Raw genomic sequence first — 13,025 nt, forward strand, 5'->3', positions numbered from 1 at the left:
AAAACACCAGCACCAAGCGGCCTTTTCCTTGTTTATTGTAAAAAAAAAAACCCAAAAAAAAAAAAACCAAACCAAACCAAACAACGAAAAGCAATAAAAAATAATAAAATAAAACCAGCGAGCGGGCGTGTCCGCGAGTGACGCCGCCCCCTCCCGTAACATTTGTTTAGAACGCGGTGGTTTTGGAACTTTATCGACTTTTTAACAATTTCCGGGTTTTTTAAGTTTTTTTTTTTTTAAGTTTGTTTTTCTTAAATTTTTTTTTCTAAGTTTTTTTTCTTTTTTTTTTTTTGTAAACGAGTTTTCTGGCGTTCAATAAGCTCGGGGTTAATTATACAGAGGGGGGCAATGGGGGGATAAGACTGGGGGGGCACGGGCTCAGTGTAGGGGGGGAAAAAGGAGGAAAAAATGTGGAAAAAGGGGGGGAAGGTGAGGAAAAAGGTGGGAGATAAGAGGAAACAGGGAGATAGGGAGAAAAAACAGGAAAAAGGGGGACACACAGAGCCCCTCCCCACCCGTCCAGCACCAAGAGGGTCCAGCAGCACCCAGGGGCTCGGACAGGCAATAATCGGCCCCCCTCACAGCAAACCCCTCACCCGCCTCAAAACATTTAAATTACATTTAAAAAAACCATTAACCCCCCCCAAATTGTGCGCACAGGGTTTCTATTTCACAAAAAAAAAAAAAAAAAAAAAATTTTTGCTTTTTAACTCTCCCCTCTGCCTCTGCCAACCCCGCTCCAGAGAGGAAAACCACCAAAGAGGGGGGAAAACCTCCCAAAAGAGAATCCCAGGCGCGTCCCAGTTCCCAGCCAGCTCCAACACAATCCGCTGTTTATCCTGCTAACTGAACACAACACGAAGGCAGCAGCGGGTGAGTCCCGGGGGATGCGGCACCCCCAGACACGGGATCTGGTGCTGGCGATCCCAAGAGCCCCAGATCCCAAGGCCACAGGCTGTGGAGTGCAGGGGCAGCACACGGGGGACTCGAGAACGGGGCCGGGATCCTCCCGCTGCCCCCGGGAGTGAAGCTGCTGGCCGGTGGCACTGGGAAGCTGGTGCCAGTGTGGGGGATGAGTCCGGGAAACGTTCCAAACCCAAACGAACAAAACTGGGATCGCAGAAGAATGAAAACATCCGTCAGCACGGAGCAGGCAGCAGCTGGTGGTGACCCGGTGATGGCAGAGCTTCTGGTGCCGTAGAGGTGTTCAGAGCCCCCGAGGACATACGGAGCCTCCTGGAGGTGTTTGGAGCTCCCAGCATCTCCCTTATTTCCGACAGGTCCGGTGTGGCGTCTGCTTCTTCTGCACCTCCAGCCGGCAGCGGCTGCGCTCATCCAGCCACGGCAGCTCGAAGTTCCTGTGGGCACAGCTGGTGTCACTGCAGCACCGTCCCGACCCAAAATGGCACCATCCAGACCCAAAATGGGCAGGGTGGCTTGCGAGGAGGGACACTGGCACCCCACAGCCCCATCCCTTCCCGCTCGCAGTACTCACTGTGGGGTCAGTTTGGGCAAGGGCCGGCCAAAGGCGACAACGGGCAGGTAAGGGGTGATGAGCAAACTTTCCACTGTGGAGAGACACCACAGTGTGTGAGACCCCTCATCTGCACCCCCACCCCGACACCCCCTTCCCAAGCCTCACCATCATCTGGCTCAGGGAAAAATGAGGTAACTTCAGGTTCCGACTCCTGAATCCCTTTCCTTTTGTACATTCGGAGCTGCAGCCGCTGTAGGATTCTCTGTTCCCTGATCCGCTGGATGTCCCACCTGGAAAATAGGATGGCTGGGAAAGTGAGAAGCCACGGGCAGTGCCAGACTCTCCAAAGGCGATCACAGGGCTGCACTGGCTGCCAGTGATGTGAAAGCATCCCTCCTCCTGCAGCATTCCTGGTGCCCATCCCAGCTGGACCCTGCCCTGCCCCCTGCTCTAGGTGACACCCCGGGACCCTCCCCTGGGAGACTGGGACTCCAGACCCGCACTGCTCCCTTTGCTCCAACCTTTTCCTTCGTTTCTCATCCAGCTCCAGCTTTGCGTGCCGTTTGGAAAAGACGCTGTCATCCAAGTTCTGCAACAACACCAGACAGGGATCAGTGCATCATCCCAGGGCATGATCCCCCACCTCAGCCTCCCTACCACAGACGGGGTTTATGCTGGATGAGGGGATGAGATGCCACCAGCTCTGGGCGTGTGGCACAGCCTGGAAAGCCCCTGTGGCACCGCCAGCTCTGATGGCTCACGTACCTCCAGGATGTCGGAGGGGTTGGGGTCTCTCAGGGGCTCCACGACATGGTCCCTCCAAGACGGAACTGAGGGACAAAAAAGGTGTTACTCCACAGCCCCTGCCCCATCCCACCACCTCCCCACTCCCTCCCAGCCCGTTCTTCCCCTTGGAGCACGGCTTGGCATGCCCCAAATCCCCACCCTGAGCCAGCAGTGGGCTGCCACGGGACAGCAGAGCTCCTCTCCAGTCCCTTGGTGCAGCACACAAGCAAACCTGAGCCACTCCCAGGGATGTGCCAGGCTCTGTCCGTGCTGAGCCTCCTGGCACAGCCCAGTTCCCATCGCCAGCACCAACCTCGCTGGGCTCAAGGCAGGACAAGCAGCAGATTTGGGGACAGCAGGTGACCCCGGTGCTGTGTCACCATGGCATGAGCCAGAGACACATTTCCCACCCACCCACAGGAAGTTGCTTCACCGCTTGCTCCAACAGACACCAGCCAGGAGCCCTGCCCAGAGCAGAGTGATCCTGAAATGAGATTTGGGAGAGCCCAGAGCCGGCACACACCACAGTGGAAGGAGCCAGCAGCATTGCACCTTCCCCAGTGCCTCGGGCACTCCCTTTGGCAATCTGGGAGCCCTTTCCCAGATGCAGAACGAGGGTGCTGAGCCCTGTTCCCAGGCTGGCTCAGCCCCAGCAGCTTCTCCATCGTTCTCTCCGTCCTTACTTGCTACAGTCTCCTCCTTTTTGGGAGAAGGCTCCCGCAGAGGCGATGGGGGCGGCTGGTGCCAGCGGCACAAGTACATTTCTGTGGTGGACAGATAGGGCAGGTCGTCGGCCTCGCTGACAAAGCCCTTCTCCTTGGGGTGGGTGCCAGGGCCCTTGGGAGGGGCTGATGCTCTGAGTGGGGTCTCCAGGAGCGACCGGGGTTTTTCCGGAGTCTCTTGGCTCCGCAGTTCTCGTTTACAAACAGTTTCAGCCAAGGAGCCGCCCGATTCCTCCTTCCCCGGGGAGTGTTTTGGAGTTTTACTCTTCACTTTGGAGAACTCTGACACTAGTTTTTTAACGGGCGTCTTCCTCTCCGCGCTCCCAAACGTTGGCTTCCTGCAAGAGGAAGAAGCACTGAGCCAGGCATATGGATCCTCACCCTGCACCAGGGATGCTGTGGGGGGCTCATGACACCCCCAAACCAGGGCAGCTGCACCAGGGCCAGATTTAAGCAGTTCACAGAAAGGGCTTCCCCGGCATTTTGGAACCCTGCACGCCCTACACAGGCTTTCTTGAGGCTCTCCTTGACACAGGGATGTGTTCCTGGAGCTGGGTGGCCCCTCTAAACACCTCAAAGACCGCTGGGCAGTGCCAGCCCCACAAACAGAGGGTGAAGCCATAGGGAGTGTCCCCCCTTCTCCCCACGCAGCCCCCCATGCACTCTGTACCTTTTATGCCCCTTCCCGTTCCTGCCATAGGGGAAGTGCTTGGGCTGCAGGGTCGGGGGAGGCTCCAGCAGGTCCTGGGGACACTCCAAAGGCAACTTCTCACATGCCTCTGCCTCTGGCTTCTCATCCACCTCAAAGCCCTGGAAGATGCGGTGCTTCTCCCGCTCGCTGTCCTTTTTCACCAGCTGCACCCGCCTTTCCATGCGCTCGATCCGTGCCAGGAGCTGCAAGGCAGGTGAGGGGGGGCTCACCTCGGGCTGGGGTCACCCCCAAGGGCACCCCGGGGCAGCTGCCACTGGATGTCCAATGGCACAAAATGGCCACTCTCCCGCCGCTTCTCCTGCTGCAGGAACATTTTCCACTATCCCAGGTTGTTCCAAACCCGGTCCAACCTGGCCTGGCATACTTCCAGAGATGGGCAGCAGAAACCAGAGGATTTGGGGGTCCCACCCTCTGTGTATCCTCGCCAAGGATGCAGGATGGCGAGGGGGGGTTGCAATGGTGACCCCTGCCCATGGTCACCTGCCCCCAGCCAGGGCTTGCACCATTTAGAAGGGTTGCTTTGGAGAGCAGAGTTGGGGGGGTCCCAGCACCCCCAAAAGGAGCGGTTTTGGGGGGACCCAGCTTTGGGGAGCACAGCCCAGTGCACCCAGGGTGTGGCAGTCCCGTGTCCCCAGCAGTGTCACCCCGGGAGTCTGTGCCCAGGGCAGTCCCTGAAGTGCCATCACGGACTTGCCGCAGTGGCTCCTGCATGTTGGGGGACGCGGCATTGCCTGCGGTGACATCACGTGGGGTGTCCCCGTCCTTCCTGCCACAAACTGGGGCCACCACTGCTGACACCGCCACTGCAGCTGGGCACGGCCACCCCGCTGATGGCACAGGGCCACAGCGCTGTGGGGCTGGCAGTGGGGTGACCCATGGCTGTGGGGGGGGGGACACACAGCATCCATGGGGTGACACAACACCCATGGGGGGACAACGCAGGTAGGGCAATGTTGGGGGGGCATACAAGTAGGGTACCTACAGTGGGGGCACACATGGCATCTCTGGGGTGACACAGGACACACGTGGTGGGGGCGGGGGCAGAGCACAGCTGAAGCTGTGGGGACCCCACAGTGCCCCCCCAAAAGCCGGCAGCCTCTCGTGGCTGTGAGTACCCCCAAATCTCCGGGACGGGCGGTGAGCTGGCCCGAGCAGCAGGGCGGGCCGTCCCGCCCGGTGCCCGCGGTCCCTTTAAGGCCCCCCCCCGGGCTGTCGCCGCGGTAACGGGCGGCGGCCCGTTAACCCCCGCCCCGCCCCCGCCCTTTGTGCCCCCGCCGCTTTGTCCGGGGGGGCTGCGACCCCCGGGGGCACCCGCGACCCCCGAGGGGGAGCCCAGCCCTGCGGTCGGCAGAAACCTCCATAATGGGGGGGTGGGGGGAGAATTGCCCCTGGAGGGTGTTTAACCCCTTGGGGAGGGGGCATGAACCCCCCCGGAGGGTTCGGTACCCACCGGGTACCTCGGGGAGGGGGCGATGCCCCCCACGGAAAGAATTGCTTCTCAAAGAGGGGGGTATTAACCCCTGGAGTGCCACGGAGGGAGAACAGGATTACCCAGTAAGGGGGGGTGGCATTAACCCCTGGAGTGCCAGCGGCGGTCGTGAACCCCCCACGGGAGGCACGTTAACCCCCCCACGGGAGGCACGTTAACCCACCCAAGGGGCCTCCACCACGAGGGGAGAACCGTAAGGCCACGGGGAGGGATTAACCCCCGGGGTGCCACGGGGGGAGGAGGTTAACTGCCATGAGGGGCGCATTAACCCCCAAGGGGGTGCACTAAGGCCTAGGGGGACACGGCGGTTGGAACTTAACCCCTATGGAGGGGACATTAACCCCCCAAAAAAAGGGGGGCATTAACCCTCGAGGGGAGCAGAATTAACCCTCAAAAAGGGGGACATTAACCCCCATGGGGTGCAGAATTAACCGCCAAAGAGAAGTGGACATTAACCCTCAAGGGGATGGAATTAACCCCCAAAGAGGGGGGCATTAACCCCCAAAGAGGGGGGCATTAACCCCCAAAGAGGGGGCACAGAATTAACCCTCAAAGGTGCATGGCATTAACTCCCATGGGGTACAGAATTAACCCCCAAGGAGGTGGTAAAATTAACCCCCAAAAAAGGGGGTACATTAACCCCCAAGCAGGACACTGAAAAAAAAACAGAGCTTAAATCAACCCCCAAAAAGGGGGGTATTACCCCAACAAGGGGGATATTAACCCCAATAAGGGGTGTAAATTAAGCATTGAGGGGATGGAATTAACCCCCAAGGAGAAGTGAAATAAACCCTCAAAGAGAGAGGCATTACCCCCCAAAAATGGAGGTTGCATTAACCCCTTGGGTGTCACAAGGAGTGAGAACTTTCCTGTTGGTGGGCAGAATCCCACCACAGTCCCAGGGACCCCTGGGTGGTGTTGGGGAGCCATTAACCCTAAGAGGAGGGGGCATCACTCTATGGGAGGGGTGTTAAAGCTAGAGGTGGTTAAATTTAGTGGGGATCACCCCATGGTGGGGGTGACCCCATAGGAGGGTGTTAAACCTTGGGGGGGGTTAACCCTAGGGTGGGGGTTGGTTAAACATGAGAGAGGTTAAACCTAAGGGGGAGTTAACCCTGAGGGGGAGTTAACCCTGAGGGGGGGGGGTCACCCCACAGGGGAATGGGTTAAATCTGGGGGGGGGGGGTTAAACTCAAGGAGGAGTTAACCTTGGCGGGAGTTAACCCCTTCCACGCCGCATTCCCGCCCCCCCCCTCCCCACCCCCATTCCCCCGCCGTACCGTATCGCGCTCGGCCCGGAGCTCCTCGATCTGCCGCTCCTTGGCCTGCAGCTGCTGCTGCTGCTGCTCGATCAGGTCCAGCTGGAGCAGCAGGATCTGCCGCAGGCAGGCGGCCTGCCCGGGCGACCCTCCGCCGGCGCCCATCGCTGCGCGGGCCGCGGGCCGCCGCTTCCCCGGCTCCGCGGGCCCCGCTGCCGGCCCCGGCCCCGCTCCCGGCCCCGCCGCCGCCGCCTCCCCGGGCAGCCCGCCCGCATCCCCCGCCGCGGCCCTGCCCCCGCCGGCCGCCGGCCCCGCCGCGGCCCCGCTCCGCTCCCGCTCCGCCACCCCGCAGCCGCGGCCCGTGTGTGCCCCCAGCGGCGGCGGGGCCCGGGGCCGCCGGGCCGGCGGAGCGGGGCCTTCCTCCCCCTCCTCCCCCTCCTCCTCCTCCTCCTCCCCGCCCGCCCCTTCGGGCCGCCGCCGCCCGCCCCCCCGGAACGCCGTGGACCGCATGGCCGGGCCCCGTTACCGCCCGCCGGCACGGCGGGGCGGCGGCGCGGGGGCCGCCGGGGGCATCGGCGCGGAGCGGCCCCTGCCCCGGGGATGACCCGCGGGGGAATGAGCCGCGCGGGGGGGCGGCGGGGCGGGGGTCGGTACCGGGCACGGGACCCCGGGTACCGGCGAACGGGGCTCGGCGCGCATGCGCCGGCGGCCGTGGGGGCGGTGGGATCCCCGGGGGTGAGGAGCGGGGCCGGTCCCCGCCTGGGGACCCCCGGGGCGGTGCCCACCCGCGCCGCTTCCCCCGGGCCGGGGGGGAGTGGGGGGGGTGGTCGCGACACGCGGACACGCGTGAGGCGGGGGTCCCGCGCCGCAGTACCGGGGGCGGCCGCTCGGGGGCCCCCGAGAGTGGCGGTACCGGCTCTCCGTGCCCGCCCCACGGGGGGGTTCGGGTCACGGGCCGGTCCCGCGGCGGGAGGGGACACGGCGGGGCGGGGAGACCTCCGCGCTGGGGGGATGGGACACGACACAAAGGGACCCACCGCCAGCAGCCCCCCAGGCGGGGAGGGCCGAGAGGGGGTGGCTGTGCTGTGATTCTGGGGGTCCGCATCTCCCCATAGCCGCACACCCCCCCACGGGGGCTGAACCCCCTCCCCCGTGCACACACAGAGCTCTGCGGTTCCTGCCGGACGTGTGCAAGAACGTACACACACACACACACACACACACACACACACACACACACACACAGAGAAATCCGCAGCACCCCCCTCTGCAGAGGCTGCAGCTCCAGCACACTCGTACGTACACGGACACGCACACGCGTGTCCCCCTGCAGGGAGCGACTGCAGCCCCCACTGCAGCACCGGCGCAACCCGCAGATACTGCAGCCCGTGCACCCCGACTGCAGTCCCAGAGCACAGGTGTGCACACGTATGCACACTCATGCACACGTATGCACACGCACAGCCCGGACTGCAGCCCCACGGGACACGCATGGACGCGTAAGGGCATGCACAGACATGTATGTACACGTATATACACACACGCAGGAGCATTTCCCCTTCTCCCGGCTGAAACTCCACCCCCCGCAGCACACGGGGCCGTGTCACCGGGGACACACAGGGGACACGCGTGGCACGTGCTGGGGACGCACAGGGGACACGTGGGGGACGTGCCTCTCTGCAGAGCTGCGCTCAGGGACACACAAACACCCGCGGGGGGAGATCCCCCTTCACCCAGCCCCTGGTGAGCACCAGGGTGCCCCTGCTCCTGGTGCCCGGGTCACAGCGGCGGTGCCACCCCCACGGTGTGGCACTGGGGAAGCCCCTCCGAGGTTCCTGCTGTGCCATGGTCACATCCAGCCCTGGCAGCGGCTGTCCCCAGCAGCGTGTGCACATGTGTGCGTGTTGTTCAGACACGGAGAGTCGCTGTGCCATTGTGCACATGCACACGTGTGGCCGTGGTCACCTCCAGGGGTGGCAGTGCCTGTCCCCCTGCGCAGCTGTGCTCACAGACATCTGTGTTTATACATGTGTGCAGCCATTCTCATAAACACACAGAGCCACGGTTGTACACACGCGTGGTCACGGGCACACACGTGCACGGCTGTTCTTATGTTCATAACCGTGGCTGTGTGGCTGTGTTCACACATGTACACGGCTGTGGTTGTACACACGTGTGGCTGTACCCACATGCACGTGAGTGTGTTGATACACAGAGACATGGTAACACATGTGTGACCATGCTGACACACACAGAGCAATGTTCACACACACACACACACATGACTGTTCTCACACATGACTGTGCTCAGACCCATGTTCACACGTGTGACCATGCTGACACACACAGAGCCATGTTCACACATGTGTAACCATGCTGACCCACACAGAGCAATGTTTACACACACACACACACGTTACCACGTTCTTACACATGACTGTGCTCAGAGCCATGTTCACACACATATGACCATGTTGACACACACAGAGCCATGTTCACACACGTGTGACCATGCTGACACACACAGAGCCATGTTTACACCGTGTGGCCATGCTGACACACACAGAGCCATGTTCACACACATATGACCATGCTGACACACACAGAGCCATGTTCACACCCGTGTGACCATGCTGACACACAGAGCCATGTTCACACACATATGACCATGCTGACACACACAGAGCCATGTCCACACACACCACAGTGCTCCAACACGCAGAGCTATGTTCACACACACGTGTGACCTTGCTCACTCCCATGACAGTGCTCAAACACACACAGAGCCCCGTTCACACACACACACACAGGTCCATATCCGCACACACGGGTGCCGTGTCCCCGCCGTGCCCGCGCTGCCCGGGCCGGTGCCGGTGCCGGTGCCGGTGCCGGTGCCGGTGCCGGTGCCCGGGCCGGTGCCGGTGCCCGCTGCGGCAGGCACACGTGCGCACCGGAGCCCGGCCGCACATGGCTCTGCAGCACGGAGGCTGCTGGCGCTAAAAATGGAGCAGGGCGCACATGCCAGCGCCACGTGATGCGCATGGAGAGGAGGAGGAAGAGGAGGAGGAGGAGGAGGAGGAGGAGGGAGCCCGCTCACATGGGCTGGCACAGATGCCAACCCGGCCGCTGGCCGCGACGCCGTGGCCTCTCTGTGACCTGTGGGTAGGGGGGAGGGGGTAATGGGGTCGCCCCCTCCTCACTTCCTCACTTTTGGGAAGGTCAAACATGGGGTTCCAGCGGAAGGGGAAAGGGGAGGAGGGTTCCCGGGTGGTGGGTCTGAGGTGGGGGATCTGGAGGCTGAAGGAGTTCCCGCTGCTGTCCCGCCCCCTACCCCACTTCGCCCCCCCACCCGTGGGGTCCCAGGGCTGCAGAGGGAACACAAACATCCAAAAATCAGCACCTGAGATCTTGGGGGATGGGGGCAGGTGAGGGGGATCCCCACCTGCCATGGCTACTCCCCTTGGGGGTCCTCCCCAGACCCCCCCAACATGATGAATACACTGGGGTCCCACCTCCCCCAGGGGTCCTGCACCCCTTTTGCACCCCCATGTCACACCCCAATTTCTGTGCCCCTGAATCCTCTTGGGGTCCTGACACTCCCAAACCCTCTCAGTGCATCTCCTGCATCCCTGAATCCTCGTGGGCTTCCTACACCCCCTGACCCTGTATTCCTTTTTGGGTCCCTGCAACCTCCCGGGGTGCATTCATCCCTAAATCCCGCACCTCCACGAATCTGAGCACTCGTGCTCCCCCCAATCCTGCACTCCTGCACCCTCCTGGGGGGTCCCTGTATCCCCTGCACTCCTGCACCCCCAGATCCTGCACTTCCTGGGGTCTCTCTGCACCCCAACACCGCTCTGCCCCATTCCGCAGTGCCAGAACACCATGGGGTGTCCCCGCCTGTCTTGGGGTGCCCCCACCTGCCGTGGGGTGCCCCGCCCGGGGCCAGGAATGCCTTGTTTACCCGATTTTTCCCGTTCCCGGGGAGGGAGGACTATTCTGGCAGCGGGAGCTGCTGCCCCAGCCAAGAGCCAGGGACCGAGCCAGGGCTGCTCCCTGCAGGAAAACACCCCCAAAACACCCCAAACCCCAACCCTCCAAGCACTCTCCTGGCCCCCACAGCAGCTCTGGGTGTCCTGCCCCACCCTTCCCCTACAGTGCCGTCATTGGGGATGGATGAAAGGGGGGTAAGGGGTGCAGGACCCCCAAACTGAGTGTCACCCAGTACCTCTGGTTGCCCCCCAAAGTACAGTTACAGGTGGAGAAACTGAGGTTCGATGTATGTAGGGTGACACAGGGACACAGCAGGACCCAGTATCCCCAAACCCACAGAACAGCTGCACCCCACGGTGGGTCTGGGGGTGTCCGAGTGGGACTGGGGGTGCAGGGTTGGGAGCCCTGTCCCGTGTCAGCCCCCGGTGTCCAGCCCGGGGGCAGCGGGGGCGATACGCAAGAACGAACCCCCGCTCCCGGCGGAGACACCCCCCCTCCCCGCCCCCCCTTTTCCTGGAAAAGGTTCAACAAGGTAAACAAGGCTCCAGCCCCGAGTAAAAATAAACCTTCGGCACGCAGGCGCCGGGCGGGAAGCGGGGACAGCGTCACGCGGCACGGCCACGGCACCGGCACCGGGCACCGGCACCGGGCACCGGCACCGGGCAGCGGCCCCACCGCCCCTCCGCTGCCTCCTGCCCCCGGGAGCAGTGGCAGGGGAGGGAGATGCAGACTGCATCCCCCGTGGGGCTGTTGAAGTGGGGAGGGAGGGGGCAGGGGGTGCATCTGGGGGGGTACGGCATGGGAAGGGCAGGGGCACAGCCGATGGCACGGGTGGGGTGATGTGTGTGTCCCCCCGAAATTCCGGGCACCCCACGGCTGGTGGGGGTACCCCACGGAGTCCTGGCACGACGGGATGGGGCAGATCTGGATGGTAGAGACCCTGGGAGGTGCAGGATACAGGGGGTGCAGGGTTTGGGGGTGCAGGGGTGCAGATGCAGGATTTACGGGTGGATCTGGTGGCATGTGACGACCTTGAGGGGCGTTCAGGTGTCCCCTCCGCGCCATGGACTGGCTGGCACGGGCACTGCCATGACGGGGTGCACAGAGAGCCGGGGGGAGCCCCCCGAGGCACAGACCTGGCATCTGGGGGGTGTTCCCGGCTCACGTCAGCTGCAGTATCCCCCTGTCCCGGTGCCTTTGGTGGCCCCTCTCCCTCACTCTGCTCCCCATGGGTGGTCCCAGAGTCAGGATATGGCAGTAATATCCCAGCTGTGCCCAGCCTGGGGTCCCTGCTCACAGCCCCTTCACCAGGACCCCCCGTGCCGGGTTCACAGCCCCGCTCCGGTCCCGGGGATTCCTGTGGGATTGGGATTTCAGGCGAGCATCACAGCGCCGTGTGCCGCAGCGCCGTGCGCGGGGATGTTTTCCCGGTCCAGACGCGCAGCTGAGTCACGGATAATCACCGGGAACGTGCCGGGAGGGGAACGACGAGCTGCGGGGGCCGTGGGCACCCGCACGGTCCGGGCACGGCCCTGCGGGCAGGCGGGACCCTTCACCCCAGGACTGGTGTCCCCCCACGCGGGTCCCCCGTTCCCGTGGCAGCCTGGCCCCACACATCCTTCCGGGAGCTGCCGCCGTTCTCCCGGCCGGAGGTGCCACGGCACCGCGCAACCGCCCCGTGACTCAGGGCAGGGGCACGTCCTGTGGTGTGTCGGGGTGTTCCCAGTGCCCCAGCGCCTTGGGGAGCCCCAGAATCCCGGACTACCCCCAGCAAGCCCGGGACACCCCCAGCCGAGGGTGGTCTAATCACCCATGGGGTTCCAGGGGGTCTTTGGGGTGCAGAGCTCCGGTGTCCCTCCCCCGGTACTTTGCACAGCCGGGGCACCGGAGGCCTCCCCTCCCGTGGGATTAGCCCGGAGGATTTCCCGGCGCTGGCACATCCGTGCTCTGTTCCTTCTCCTCCTGGCTGGGGGCCAGGGCAGCGCCCGGCACTTGGCACCCGGGAGGGTGCTGGCACCCCCAAAACCTGCCCCGTGGCGTGAGCAGGAGCACCCACGGAGCCCCCGGTGCCACCGGGCTGGGCTTAGCCCCGGCCGGCGCCGCGACCCAGATCTGCCACCGACTCTGCCTTGGCAGCGCTGCCTGCCGCAGCCCCCGCGGCAGCCACGAGTGGGGCCAGGCTGGGACGTGGGTGCCAGGCACGTGCCACAGCGGGCACCCGCCGCGGGCAGCGTGGGGACAGCAGCGGCTGGGCAGGGGGACATCGGGAGGGGCAGCGGGCAGGGGGGCAGCTGTGTCGGGGGAGGCAGCGATGCTGGAGCGCAGGAGACGATGCCGTGTGGGGTGACAGGGATAGCTGGGTACCCCCAGGGCAGGGGACAATGCCAGGGGGACCTGGGTGTCCCTAGGACACACTTAAAGGGGTGACAGAAGTACCTGGGTGTCCCCAGTGCTGTGGGGGATGGCATCGGTGCCCAGGTATCCCCAGGGGAAGGTGCCACGCAGAGTGACAGTGCTGAGCCTGGACATTCCCGCTGCAGGGGACAGCCAGTGCCACGCTCAGGTGTTCCCAGTGCAGGTGACAACG

At 63.4% G+C, this 13,025-nt stretch overlaps 1 protein-coding gene across 1 annotated transcript; it reads right to left on the reverse strand.

Moving 5' to 3' along the window:
* Positions 1–18: 18 nt before the first annotated feature.
* MSL1 (MSL complex subunit 1) lies at positions 19–6,724 on the reverse strand. The gene is made up of 8 exons (XM_030256011.4): positions 6,467–6,724; positions 3,656–3,879; positions 2,947–3,323; positions 2,243–2,307; positions 1,999–2,066; positions 1,643–1,767; positions 1,496–1,568; positions 19–1,358 (listed from the first exon to the last, which is right to left on the reverse strand). The coding sequence occupies exons 1-8, from the start codon at positions 6,608–6,610 to the stop codon at positions 1,268–1,270; spliced, it is 1,167 nt and encodes a 388-aa protein (XP_030111871.1). The 5' UTR covers positions 6,611–6,724; the 3' UTR covers positions 19–1,267.
* Between the last annotated feature and the right edge of the window lie 6,301 nt (positions 6,725–13,025).

The sequence above is a fragment of the Taeniopygia guttata genome, chromosome 27 (assembly GCF_048771995.1).
Source record: "Taeniopygia guttata chromosome 27, bTaeGut7.mat, whole genome shotgun sequence".
In the NCBI taxonomy this organism is placed as follows: domain Eukaryota; kingdom Metazoa; phylum Chordata; class Aves; order Passeriformes; family Estrildidae; genus Taeniopygia; species Taeniopygia guttata.

What these genes read in the sequence shown, in the direction of transcription:
- MSL1 (XM_030256011.4), bottom strand. Translation starts at nt 6,610, where the DNA reads ATGGGCGCCGGCGGAGGGTCGCCCGGGCAGGCCGCCTGCCTGCGGCAG. An exon ending in AACGGGAAGGGGCATAAAAG is followed by an intron (nt 3,324 to 3,655) that starts GTACAGAGTGCA and finishes TTCCTCTTGCAG; the next exon opens with GAAGCCAACGTTTGGGAGCG. An exon ending in AAAGGAGGAGACTGTAGCAA is followed by an intron (nt 2,308 to 2,946) that starts GTAAGGACGGAG and finishes TTTGTCCCTCAG; the next exon opens with TTCCGTCTTGGAGGGACCAT.